Source organism: Zootoca vivipara, chromosome 14, assembly GCF_963506605.1.
Source record: "Zootoca vivipara chromosome 14, rZooViv1.1, whole genome shotgun sequence".
Lineage (NCBI taxonomy): Eukaryota > Metazoa > Chordata > Lepidosauria > Squamata > Lacertidae > Zootoca > Zootoca vivipara.
Window position 1 is genome coordinate 26,374,321 of NC_083289.1, and position 12,713 is coordinate 26,387,033.

The window sequence follows — 12,713 nt, forward strand, 5'->3', positions numbered from 1 at the left end:
GCAAAGATCATTGAAAATGGGATGGAGGAGAACTGTCCAGATGCCACCATGAGCACAATTATTTGTGAATGCGCATGGAAGGGCTGTAAGCAGCTGCCTGCTCAGATTCAGCTGCCTGAGGAAATTTGTGGACCTAGGCTGCTTACAAGAAGTTCCTACTGAATGAGATTACACACACACACACACACACACACACAGAGAGAGAGAGAGAGAGAGAGCGCTCAGTTTTTCTTCTGTGGCATCAATGCCAGGGCTGGTGCTGGTCCGCTTTCCAAGAGTAGCAATTTCTCTTACTTATACTCTCGGGGATTTTGGCAGCAGACAGAACTTTCCCCTTGCCACTCGCCAATACTATGTTGGTCTAGCGGGATATAGAGACGTATAAAAGGCGATTTCTGGCTGACACAGCATGATTCATGAGCTGTGCGAAGTTAATCCACTCTGCAGTTGAAGTGAACAGAAATTGTTGTCACTTTCCAAGTGCTCATCTTACCAATTTTTGACACAGCTCTGGGTTCTCTAAGCTCTCTCTCTCTCTCTCTCTCTCTCTCTCTCTCTCTCTCTCTCTCTCTCTCTTTGCCCAAGTTTAAGGAACTTTCACCCACATGTGAAACATCGCCTCCGCTGCCATTTCTGTGATAGCAATTTAGCATCTGTACCTTAAACACACCTAAAGGTAAAGGTATCCCTGACCGTTAGGGTACAGTCACGGACGACTCTGGGGTTGCGGCGCTCATCTTGCTCTATAGGCCAAGGGAGCCGGTGTTTGTCCACAGACAGCTTCTGGGTCATGTGGCCAGCATGACCAAGCCACTTTTGCCAAACCAGAGCACCGCACAGAAATGCCGTTTACCTTCCCGCCGGAGCGGTACCTATTTATCTACTTGCACTTTGACGTGCTTTCGAACTGCTAGGTGGGCAGGAGCTGGGACTGAACAATGGGAGCTCACCCCGTCGCGGGGATTCGAACCACCAACCTTCTGATCGCCAAGCCGTAGGCTATGTGGTTTAGACCACAGTGCCACCCGCGTCCTCTAAACACCCCTACAAGTAATTCTTTTAATTCTCTTCTCCCCCCCCCCTAGCAAAAATTCAAAACTGAGAGATGGTGACTGACCCACCATTGAATCCATAATAAGGTACTGTGTGGAAGTCCCTTTGGACTGGGGATATTTACATTTTTAAGGGATGGAATGTGAGGTCTTTCTCCTGCCTGACCTGGTTTCTCCAGTGGGTTTGGCACAATGCTGGAAAAGGTGCCTCTGCCGTCATACAGGCAACGGGAGGGAGCTGTGATTTACAAGTGCAGCTGTGGGTTTTCTAACAGCCAAAGTTAGCTTTGTTTTCATGGCGCCTGGGGTCTCTTAGGAGCAATGGAGACCCAGCAGGTTTCACAAAGGCTCAAATTTTATAAGCAGCATTTATTGGGCTTGTGTGTGTGTCTCTGTGTGTCTGTGCACGTGCAAACAATGACAGCCTCTGTATTCCACTGTATATTTCCATGGCACAGCTAGACAATGCCCCCCGCCAAAGATATTTACTACCATATGTATACATAAATGTATGCAATCAGTTTGCAGGAACCGAGGATTTACCCCATGCTGGACAAGAGTTCACTCATGTGAAGGATGAGGGCCAGCAGCAGGAGGACCACACTGTCTAAATGGTCACTTTGCTGTCTCTGACATGGGGACCTCCAAGCTTACTTCCGTCCCATTGTCAGTGATGCAAGTTTGGGTGGGTCGGGACTCCTAAAGGTATTGCTGGGCCTTGAAGTAGATGGCCCTCATCTACTGGCCGTGCCCATTCAGTTCCCTCTCACCTGTGATCCCCTCCCCCCCTTTTAAAAAAGGAATAGAATTTGAAATAGAAGAAACAGGCCACAATACATGGGGGCTTTTTAAGTCCCTAGGAGAAAAGGCAGGATAGAATTGTAACAAATAAGAGGTGTGTAAGCTGTCTTATTTGTGTGGTGAATTAGTTGTTTCATAAAATGTATGCAGAACTTGATTGTAAATGAAATGATATTAAAGCAGTTTACAAAAAAAACGAATGAAAAGATTATCAGTTTTTTTTTAAAAAAGCAGTTAAAAACCATTTTAAAAAACCTTCAAAAATAATTGAAATCAACTACAAGCCAAAAACCAGGTTTGTACTCATGTCAACATTCTGCATGTTTGGATAGGCTTGCCTAAACAGAAATGTTTTCAGCAATCACCTGATGTCAATAGGCAGGGAGTTCCAAAGTATGCATGCATGTGGTGAATAAAATTCACAGAGAAAAGCTTTTCTGGCTCTCTCATAATGCCCCCAAAACCTGTCCACCTTACTTGGATGGCAAATAATTTCTGTGCACCCAGAACATTGTGGAGTTCCCTGCCCACAGAGCTATTGAATTGTTGGGGTTTTAGCACCTGCAGTTTCATTCTTTTAAATACACCATTCACCAACTGCTGAGCCTTTGGGAAGAGGTAGGCTAGACACTCAGATAAATATATATGTTTCGGAAGGGAAACAGCCTGGGGAAGAATGGGATACAGGCAGTGGTGGTGGGGAGGGGGACTGACTAAGGGAGAGAGAAATGGGACTGCCAAAACTAAACAGAAGTCAAGCGGGGTGGGGAGGGATAACAAGTGGATGTAAAAAAAGAGGAGAAAAATAATGTTATTGCCGACCTGTTGGCAATCAGAGAGATCTCCAGATTTTGGAGGAAAATAGATTTGCTGAACTCGAAATCCAGGCGAAAAGCCACCTGCAGAGATTGAAAACAGACAGATGCATTAAGGAAAACAACTCAGGAACATTTCCCACAGCCATCTGGAGCAAACACTAGACTGTCAGGGCAAGAGTCTTGTAGCCAACGTTGTCATAAAACTGAATTGAAATTAATGGACTTGACCAATTTAGGTTAGGCTAACATTTCCATCGACTCAGTTTGAAATCGGCAACCTATCAGAGGTCCATCAGTCACCCCTGGTGTATGATTTGAAAGTCATAGAAACATTCAAAGTATCTTATTTCTGAGCCAGACCCATTGGGCTCCATCTAGCTCAGCACTGTGTACACAGATTGGCAGTAGCTCTTCAGGTTCATGCCTGGAGTTGCCAGGGATTGAACCTGGGACCTTCTGGGTGCAAGGAAAATGTTATGTACTGAGCTGAATCCTAGAACAATAGGATTCAGATTCAGCGGGAGCTACCCAATCCAACTCCAGGTGGAAGTGAATCCGCAACCTGATTGGCCTGCTGGAGCAGCCAATCAGGCGGCTGGCAGAAGTGAATCTGCTACCTGATTGGCCTGTAGGAGCAGCCAATCAGGCTGCAGGCAAAAGTCAATCCACAATATAATTGGCCCACAGGTGTAGCCCTGAAGTAGCCAATCACGCAAGGCCCATTGTGTAAATAATGTATATAAGCAGATGGTTTTGGGAAAAGAGCCATTCGTCTTCTCTTCTCCTCCTTGATGACTATGAGCTGAATAAAGAGCATGAAATTCACTCTTGACTCCGAGTATATTTCACTGGCGACGAAGGTGGGATCCTGCTGAGCTGACCGCCACCACGCACTGCACCGCAGCACCGCCACCTGCTGCACCGCTGCATCGCACCGTGCATCCAGGCTTCAGCTCCAGGACCCAAGGAACCCAGAATGGCAACCGACAGCAGCTTCTCGCCATTCAAACCAGCATCAGGAGACTGGGAAGGGTACGCCGCCCGTTTCAACTTCCTCCTGCAAGCGAAAGAAGTCACCAACGATGCCATGAAGAGGGCGACATTCTTCAGCGTCTGTGGAGAGGAGACGTTTGAAATCGCCCGGGCTCTCCTTGCACCCAGAGATGTCGCTACCGTCTCTTACAAAACAATAATGGAACGGCTGAAGGAGCACTTCTCACCACAGCCCTCGGTGGTAGCTTGCCGAAATGCCTTCTACGCAAAGCGGCAAGCCCCGGGGGAAACCATAACTGGGTTTGTGACCTCCCTCCGCCAAGCCGCCCGGTTATGCAACTTCTCAGAATTGGAGAACATGCTTCGTGACCGCCTCGTCGGTGGCCTGAGGGACGAGATGTTGCAACGACGCCTCTACACCAAAAAAGACCTCACGTTCCAGATTGCTCTGGAGGAAGCCCTGGCAACCGAAGCCGCCGAGAGGTCAACGCAAGAGGCACGACCGGCCCCGCCATCCCAACCGAGGGTCTACCACGAAGACCTCACCGACGAATCCGAATCTGACAGGGAGGAAGTACACCGAGTACAGCGGCGCACTCAAGCAGCACACACACCACAGCAGCCTCGACGAGAAGGAGGGAACTGTGCAAGCTGCGGGGAGAACCACGAGAGGAGGACCTGTCGTTTCCGCAACGCAGAGTGCAGGCAGTGCAGAAAATTGGGACACATCGCCCGGGTGTGTCGGGCTCGACTCACCCGTCGACAAGCATCAGATGACCGACCCAGGAGCCCCAGGTCACACGGCACCATGCACCAAGGCAACTCGACGGAGATCACGGACTACCAGGTATTCCAGTTGCCCCATCCCAGCACAGAGAAAATTTATATAGAGGTACAGATAGAGGGAGCCCCATGCCGCATGGAGCTGGACACGGGTTCAACTCTATCCATAATCTCGGCCCGAACATTAAGGGAACTGTGCCCTAATGGGGGTCCCAAACTAAGGCCGGCCCCATTCACCCTCCGGGACTTCCAGAAACGTAAGGTCCCTACTATGGGGGTGGGGACCTTCAGGGTGCAATATCGAGGGCGAAAGCAACAATTGGACTTGCTGGTAGTTAAGGGCCCCTACGTTAGCTTACTGGGACTGGCATGGTTTGGACCTCTGGGGCTAGCCGTTACCGGGGTGAACCGCACTAGCTTACAAGTGGACGTGGACGCCATATGCAAAGAGTTTCCAGGGGTTTTCGATGGGGCATTGGGACGATATACAGGACCCCCCATTGCCCTACAGCTAGACCCCGCTGTACGACCCATCAGGCACAAGGCCCGCCGGGTCCCGTTTGCCCTGAAACCCCGCATAGACGAGGAATTGGACCGGCTCGTGGAGCAAGGAGTGCTGGAGCCGGTGCCCAACGCCCCCTGGGAAACTCCAATTGTCACACCCGTCAAGCCTAACGGTTCGGTCCGCATCTGTGCAGACTACAAATGCACCATAAACAAGGCTCTCACGGCCCATGCATACCCAGTGCCAGTGGTCAGCCATGTCCTCGCCACCCTGGCTGGGTCAAAAATCTTTGGCAAACTGGACTTGGCCCAAGCGTATCAACAGTTGCCTGTGGACGAAGCCACAGCAGAGGCTCAGACGATTGTGACGCACAGAGGGGCATTCAGAGTAAAGCGGCTGCAATTTGGCGTTAGCGTGGCACCAGGCATATTCCAGAATCTAATGGACTCTCTCCTTAAAGGGATTCCTGGTGTCACCCCCTTCTTCGATGATGTACTGATCGCCGGGCCCACACCAGAGGAATTTGAGGACCGCCTCCGCTCCGTCCTGCACCGTTTCCAGACGGCGGGCCTCAAGGTGAAGCGGGAAAAGTGTTTACTGGGAGTGCCGCAGGTGGACTTTCTGGGATTTAAGGTGGACGCAGAAGGGGTCCATCCAACCGGTGACAAGGTACGGGCCATTTGTGAGGCCCCAGCGCCCAAGAGCAAGCCCGAACTTCAGTCATTCTTGGGACTATTGAACTTTTACCATGCCTTCCTTCCCCATAAGGCAGCGGTAGCGGAGCCCCTACACAGACTCCTAGATAAAAGGGCCCCTTGGGTGTGGGGCCAGCGACAAAGGGCCGCATTCCAGGCAGTCAAGGACTTGCTCGTCTCGAACTCGGTCTTGGCACACTTCGACGAGAGGCTGCCAGTGGTGCTGGCATGCGACGCCTCTCCCTATGGCATCGGCGCTGTCCTGGGACACCAACTCCCGGATGGAAGAGAGGTGCCGGTGGCATACTTCTCCCAGACGCTTGCTGCAGCCGAACGAAACTACTCACAGATTGACAAGGAGGGTCTGGCAATCGTGAAGGGCGTAAAAAAATTCCATGATTTCTTGTACGGGCGGCCCTTTACCATAGTGACTGACCACAAGCCGTTGCTTGGCCTGTTTGCCCCTGAGAAGCAGACCCCCCAAGTGTTGTCTCCACGTGTCCTCAGGTGGTCAATTTTCCTTGCCGGCTACCAGTATGCACTAATCCACCGCCCTGGGAAGGCGATGGGCCACGCAGACGCCCTCAGCAGGCTACCACTACCAGAAACAGGCCCCGACCCAGCGCCTGCGCAAGAGGTTATGACCCTGGAGCTGCTTCCCGACCGACCCATTCAGGCACAAGAAGTTGCGCACCATTCCACAAAAGATAGGGTCATCTCCCGGGTCCTGGACTGGGTGTGGCGAGGATGGCCCAGCAGCAGCCCCGGGCCAGAATTCGCTGGCTACACAAACCGCAAACATGAACTGTCGGCCCACAAGGGGTGCCTGTTATGGGGAAGCAGGGTTGTTGTTCCCCAGCCCCTCCGCAAAAGGGTCCTCACAGCCCTACACGAGACACACCCAGGGGTAGTGAGGATGAAGGCCCTTGCCAGGAGTTATGTGTGGTGGCCGGGGATTGACAGAGAGATAGAGGCCTGGGTCCAACACTGCCAGACCTGCCAAGAATCCCGCCCGGATCCCCCAAGGGCCCCAGTCCAGCCCTGGGAGTCCGCCCGACATCCATGGTCACGCTTGCACGTGGACTTCGCTGGCCCCTTCCAGGGAAAAACATTCTTCATAGTGGTGGATTCCTACACCAAATGGCTGGAGGTCGCACTGGTACCATCCACTTCTACGGCGGCAGCCATCCGGGTACTACGTAAGCTGTTTGCGACCCACGGCCTCCCTGACACCCTCGTCTCGGACAATGGAACCGCATTCACGTCAGAGGAGTTCCAGACCTTCACAGCGCAGAACGCCATCCGCCACATCCGCTCAGCACCATTCCACCCTGCCACCAATGGCCAAGCGGAGCGCATGGTGCGGACCACCAAGGACAGCCTCCGCCGCATGACACAAGGGGACTGGGAATACCGCCTTGCCGCATTTCTTCTAGCACAGCACAGCACCCCAAGCACAACGACGGGCCGGAGCCCAGCTGAATTACTAATGGGCCGGCGCCTTGCAACTAGACTGGACCGACTTCACCCCGACAGAGCTCAGGATGAGGTAGTGGTGGGGAAAGGCAGGAACCCCCGGACATTTGTGGCCCAGGACCCAGTGTATGCAAAGAATTTTGGGGCAGGCCCAGCATGGGTACCCGCCACAGTCACCAAGGTGACCGGTCCCGTGTCGTACGAGGTACTAACGGAAGGGGGGCAATGTTGGCGCCGCCACTGCGACCAGATACGGCGACGATTCCCAGGAGGAACCCGGGAGGAGAGCGGGACAGAGGGGTCCCAAGGGGACAGCAGGGCAGTGAGGCCTGTAGAGCGAGAGGGGTGGGCAGAGGAAGCAGAAGCAGTAGGCACAGAGGGGCGCCCTGAGGCTGGAAGGACACCGGAACCAGAGTCACAACCTAGTGGTTCAGTGGCGCCAGACCAGACAGCCCCGGCACAGCCAGCAGCCTCGGAACACGAGCCAGAACCAGAACCCCTGACCAAGGAACACCCCAGGCCACAACGCACACGGAGGCGGCCAGCAGACCTTGGGGACTACGAATGCAACTTCCCGGGCAGGACTGGAACTTAGAGGGGAGGGGTGTTATGTACTGAGCTGAATCCTAGAACAATAGGATTCAGATTCAGCGGGAGCTACCCAATCCAACTCCAGGTGGAAGTGAATCCGCAACCTGATTGGCCTGCTGGAGCAGCCAATCAGGCGGCTGGCAGAAGTGAATCTGCTACCTGATTGGCCTGTAGGAGCAGCCAATCAGGCTGCAGGCAAAAGTCAATCCACAATATAATTGGCCCACAGGTGTAGCCCTGAAGTAGCCAATCACGCAAGGCCCATTGTGTAAATAATGTATATAAGCAGATGGTTTTGGGAAAAGAGCCATTCGTCTTCTCTTCTCCTCCTTGATGACTATGAGCTGAATAAAGAGCATGAAATTCACTCTTGACTCCGAGTATATTTCAGAAAATGCTCTGCCACTGAGCTATGGACCTGTTCCCTTAGTTTTACCTTTCTGATTGCAACAGCAATTGGAGAGGCACTTAGCAAGTCTAATTAGTTGCATTGTGTTCACTTATACTGCGGGTGTTGCTTTGCTGAAAGTGGGAGGTTGGCTGCCAAAAAACACACACTCTCACTACTTTTTTTTTAAGCCCCAGGTTTGTGCACAGCTGATTATAATATTAAAATTCCCCTCCTTGGGCTCCAAGGGCTGAATTTTCCATTTTTAGCTTCTATTTGCTTTGGCAGAGCCGTACATATTCGAGGCCATACAGATGCATTATGATAGCATTTCATGGTCCAAAAGCACACAGGGCTGCTTTATTGCAAGGGCTAAATCTTAGCGCAGTGATTAGATCAAATCCATCGCTGTCAATCCCTTGCCAAGCAGAGGTTTCAATCTTAACATTTTCTTTAGAATCTGGGAAGCCTCTCATTGTCTTCGACTTCTTCTCTGTCTGCTTGTAGATCTTCCAAGGCTTTCCTTGCAGCCTATAGTGTATATGAGGGATAATTTATTTTCCAGGTAGATCATCTATGACAGCACAGTGAAACTTCTCCTGTTTAAGGAGTCAGGAGAGTTAGGATGGGAGAGTTCAGCTGCCCAAGGTGGTTCCAAGCCCTTCACATCCTCTCCGTGTGTCTGCTGAGGAATCCTGATGGAAGTTGTTATGAAAATGAAATAATGAAGATGTCTCCTCCTGGGCCAGGCCAGTGGTCCATCTTGAGTAGGATTGCCTTCTCTGACTGGCAGCAACTCTCCAAGGTATTCGGCAGAGAGAAACCCTTTGCTTACTTGACGATGGAAGGGACTGACCTTCTGTGTGCAAGGCAGGTGACCTAGAGGCCTCTCTTAAACCACCAGTGTGCTTTACATATGGACTTGAGCTTGCATAGCTAAGAGCGTGATGAGTGGGGAAGCTGCTAAAAGAGGGGAAGAGGCTAGTGTTGGCACTATGAGATTTACAGATTTACAGACATTTTTGACTGCAGCTCCATCAGCCTCAGTTTCCTATAAGTTTGCTTTACGTTATGGAATGGAACAACAACTCGGACTACTAGAGAATGATAAGGAAAAAATACTCAGTGCGTAGTTAAACTAAAAATACTCAGTGCGTAGTTAAACTCCCTCTCACAAGAAGCAGTGCTGCCCACTAACTTGAATAGCTTTAAAAGAGGATTAGACAAAATCATGAAGGCCATCAATAGATACCAACCATGATGGCTATGCCTTGCCTCCACAGTTGGAGGCAGACATAGGAGCCAACTCCTAGGGGCTGAGGGGCCTTCAGTCCCCCCCCCCCTCATTAAAATATTTGAGGGAACCAGCCCCCCCTCAAAGTTGATGGGCATGGCCATTCAAATAGTGTGCATGTGTCACATCATATGATTGATTATGGGGCTTTTATGGGGCTTACCCCTCCCCCATATTTTATTCAAGCTGACACCACTGGAGGCAGAAATGCATCTTAATACCAGTATCTGGAAACTGGTATTAAGTTTCCAGGAGGGGAGAGGGCTCTTGTGCTCAGGTCCTGCTTGTAGGCTTCCCATTGGGGAATCTGGTTGGCCAATGTGAGAGCAGGGATGCTTGACAGGATGGGTCATTGGCCTGATCCAGCAGAGCTCCTCATGTTCTTAGTACAATCTACTTAGAGGTGAGAGGTGATATGACAGCTGTCTTCCAATATCTAAAGGGTTGCACCGTGGAAGGTGGAGCAACCTTGTTTTCTACTATGCCAGAGGTTGGGACCTGAACCAATGGATTCAAATGACAAGAAAGGAGATTCTGATTAAACATTAGGAAGAACTTTCTGACAGTAACAACTTTTCAACAGTGGAATGCACTACCTTAAAAGGTGGTGGACTCTTCTTCTTTTTTGAAAAAAGTTTTTCTTTATAATTTTCATGTATATATATATCACAACAATTATTCAATCATGATTTTGACATTTCAAACTCCGACTCCCTTCCCCCCTCTTTCTGTGGTGGAAGGTGGTGGGCTCTTCTATATTGTAGGTTTTTAAAGAGAGGTTGGATGGCCGCCTGTCAGGGATTCTTTAGCTGTGATTCCTGAATTGCCAGGGGTTGGACAAGAGGACCCTTGGGGTCTCTTCCGACAACTCTACAATTCTATGATTCTATTCTCATTCCATACTGCAGTCACATCTGGGTTTGGGCTTTTGGCCAGAAGCTTTAACTGAAATGAACTATCCCTTGGCATAAACAATCCATAAAAGGTAAGGAGGAATCCGTCAGTCATGACTACCAAGAACGATAAAGCGTGGAATCTTTGAACACTTGGGTCTCCCCAAACATCCTTCCTCGAATATGTAAGAAAATGGTCTAAACCCCCAACAGCTCCAGGAATCTAACATGGGGCTAAAAGTGCCCTTGCTGAAAACAGGAGAAATATGAGTCTAATATAATCCCCAAACCCAGTGGTTGCAAAACAGGAAAAAAAGGTGACTCATACAGCAGCAAAGGAATTCGGGGGCTAAATTACCCAAAAGCCACTGTCAAAGTGCTCCAGAGGATTAGAACAAATGTTTTTGGAATCAGCCTTCTGGTTTTGACTGCCCAAACAAAGGCCTCCTGGCCATCTATAAGCAGCTGAAATTTCTTTGCTCACTGGTTGCTTCCTAACTTGGCTTCCCTGCGGAGCTCTGCAGCCTTGAAAAAGCAAATGTTCCAATTGTGTGTGTGTGTGTGTGTGTGTGTGTGTGTTTGTGTGTGGAGTCCTTAACATCTCAAACTGAGCTGGGAAAGCAACTGGGATTAGGGTGGATGAAGAGAGGATGGATCTACTTAGAGCAACATCCCTCCATGAAATTCTGGAGAGGGCTAACCTCCCACCCTTGAAGGTTGTGCACCCCAGCACCCCGAATGGCTGTACCATTTTATAATATGGTCAGTGGCATACTACTCCAGGGTTGTGGGGGGAGTCGAAGACCCACTGTTATTTCTGCAGCAGGGTCCCTATATTCAGCGTCCCATAGGCACCCCAACAGCATAGAAGGGGAGCTTTTTAATCCCTCTATGCTCCAAATATAAGCATTTTATATTGGAAACTGCCTTGTGATCCTCAGATGAAGGGTGGTATAGAAATTTCATAAATAATGAAAAAAAAATCGTAGAGTTAGAAGGGACCCTGAGTATAATCTAGTTCTAGTCCAACCCCCTGCGATGTAGGAATATGCAGCTCTCCCAAATGGGGATTGAACCTGCAACTTTGGCGTTATCAGGACCAAACTCTAACACATCAGAGCTGTTTAGGAACACTGAAAAGACAAGGTGTCTGGGTTTCAAGAGAAAGGGGTGCAAGCTCTGTTATACGCAGTGGAACTTCAAAGAAAACACAACTTAAAGTCACTCTGAAATGAACACTCCAATTCATGTGCAAAGAACATAGTTTTAGCTGAAAGACAATTCATGAAGATCTGCACTGATCATCGCAATGCATCCCTTATTATTATTATTGTATAATTATGAGATTATTGTATAATCTTAGAAGAGGTATAGCTGTGACTATCATAAAGGGACCCTGCAATACAGAATGTGGTATATCTGCAGATTAATATACAATGATTCCATGGAGACAGAGCTATCAGATTTCTGGCTTAGGGTCACCAGCAGAGAAAAGCACCAAGTTAGCGGTCAGAGGACAATGATGAAGAGACTTGTGGGACCAGCTGTGGACGTGACCTGTGGAGGAACAGAGATATAGAACCTAGCAAGGGCTTCATCAGTGATGCCAGTGAGTCTCACGGTCTCAGAAACAGGTATGGATACAGTAGTTGCCAAGCATTTCACCAGCTCCCACCCTCCAGTTTTGTAGAGTGGAGCTGGAGAGCTCTTTTGATGTTCAATGCAGGTGGAACACAGGAAGCTGCCTTGTTCCGAGTCAAACTCATTGGTCCATCTTGCTCAACATTGTCTACACTGACTGGAAGCAGCTCTCTGGGATTTCTGGCAGGGACTCTCTCTCCTAGCCCTACCTGGAGTTGCTGCCGGAGATTGAGCCTGGGACCTTATGCATGCACCACTGAAGCTTTTCATTTAATTTGGGGGGTTACTTTCCCAGTGTCGGGAATTGCTGCTGCCCTGCTCATTGGAAGGCAAACTTGCATTAGACTAGCTTGGACCTTACAGCAGCTCTCTAACCAAGAAGAAGAGGTGGTTGAGAGGCTGGTCAACAGCTCCTGTTTAGAGAAAGCTCCGTGGTTTTTGCCTCACCTTGAGGATGTCCCCGAAAGCGGGCTGTGAGCTCAAGTTTGCCTTGGCTGCCACCTTTTTCCTATTTTAGCTGGTGCTTGTTTTGTGCATAAGGTGCCTCTTACCTTTGCTTTGGCTCGAAAGAATGGATAGCTGACATTGCAAACCCTCTGGTTCGGATGCTTCTCTTCAGACACGCACTCAATATTAATGTCCAGGTCATCCTGAAATGGAAGGGGAAGAATTGACGCTAGATTTTCATGGGAACTAGACTGCAAAGAGGTCCCCCAAAGCATTTTGAAATGCCATGTCATTGCCTGGTATACCACTCTACCTCGCATTTAATGAAACTGCTTT

The 12,713-nt window shown here is 49.8% G+C and overlaps 2 protein-coding genes across 4 annotated transcripts in view; one reads left to right on the forward strand and one right to left on the reverse strand.

Annotated features, from left to right (window-relative positions):
* The window catches only part of ITGA11 (integrin subunit alpha 11), a 100,262-nt gene that overhangs the window by 12,795 nt on the left and 74,754 nt on the right, over positions 1-12,713 (reverse strand). For all 3 annotated transcript variants that reach the window (XR_009558515.1, XM_060282367.1, XM_060282368.1), the window contains 2 exons: positions 12,482-12,580; positions 2,676-2,752 (listed from right to left, as the gene is read on the reverse strand). Coding sequence is in view for 2 of the 3 variants with exons in the window: in XM_060282367.1 (XP_060138350.1) it covers positions 2,676-2,752; positions 12,482-12,580 (176 nt within the window). In the remaining variant the exon portion in view is untranslated. The remainder of the gene's footprint in view (positions 1-2,675; positions 2,753-12,481; positions 12,581-12,713) is intronic.
* On the forward strand, positions 3,186-8,089 carry LOC132593177 (uncharacterized protein K02A2.6-like). The gene has a single exon (XM_060282574.1). The coding sequence runs from the start codon at positions 3,648-3,650 to the stop codon at positions 7,716-7,718; it is 4,071 nt and encodes a 1,356-aa protein (XP_060138557.1). The 5' UTR covers positions 3,186-3,647; the 3' UTR covers positions 7,719-8,089.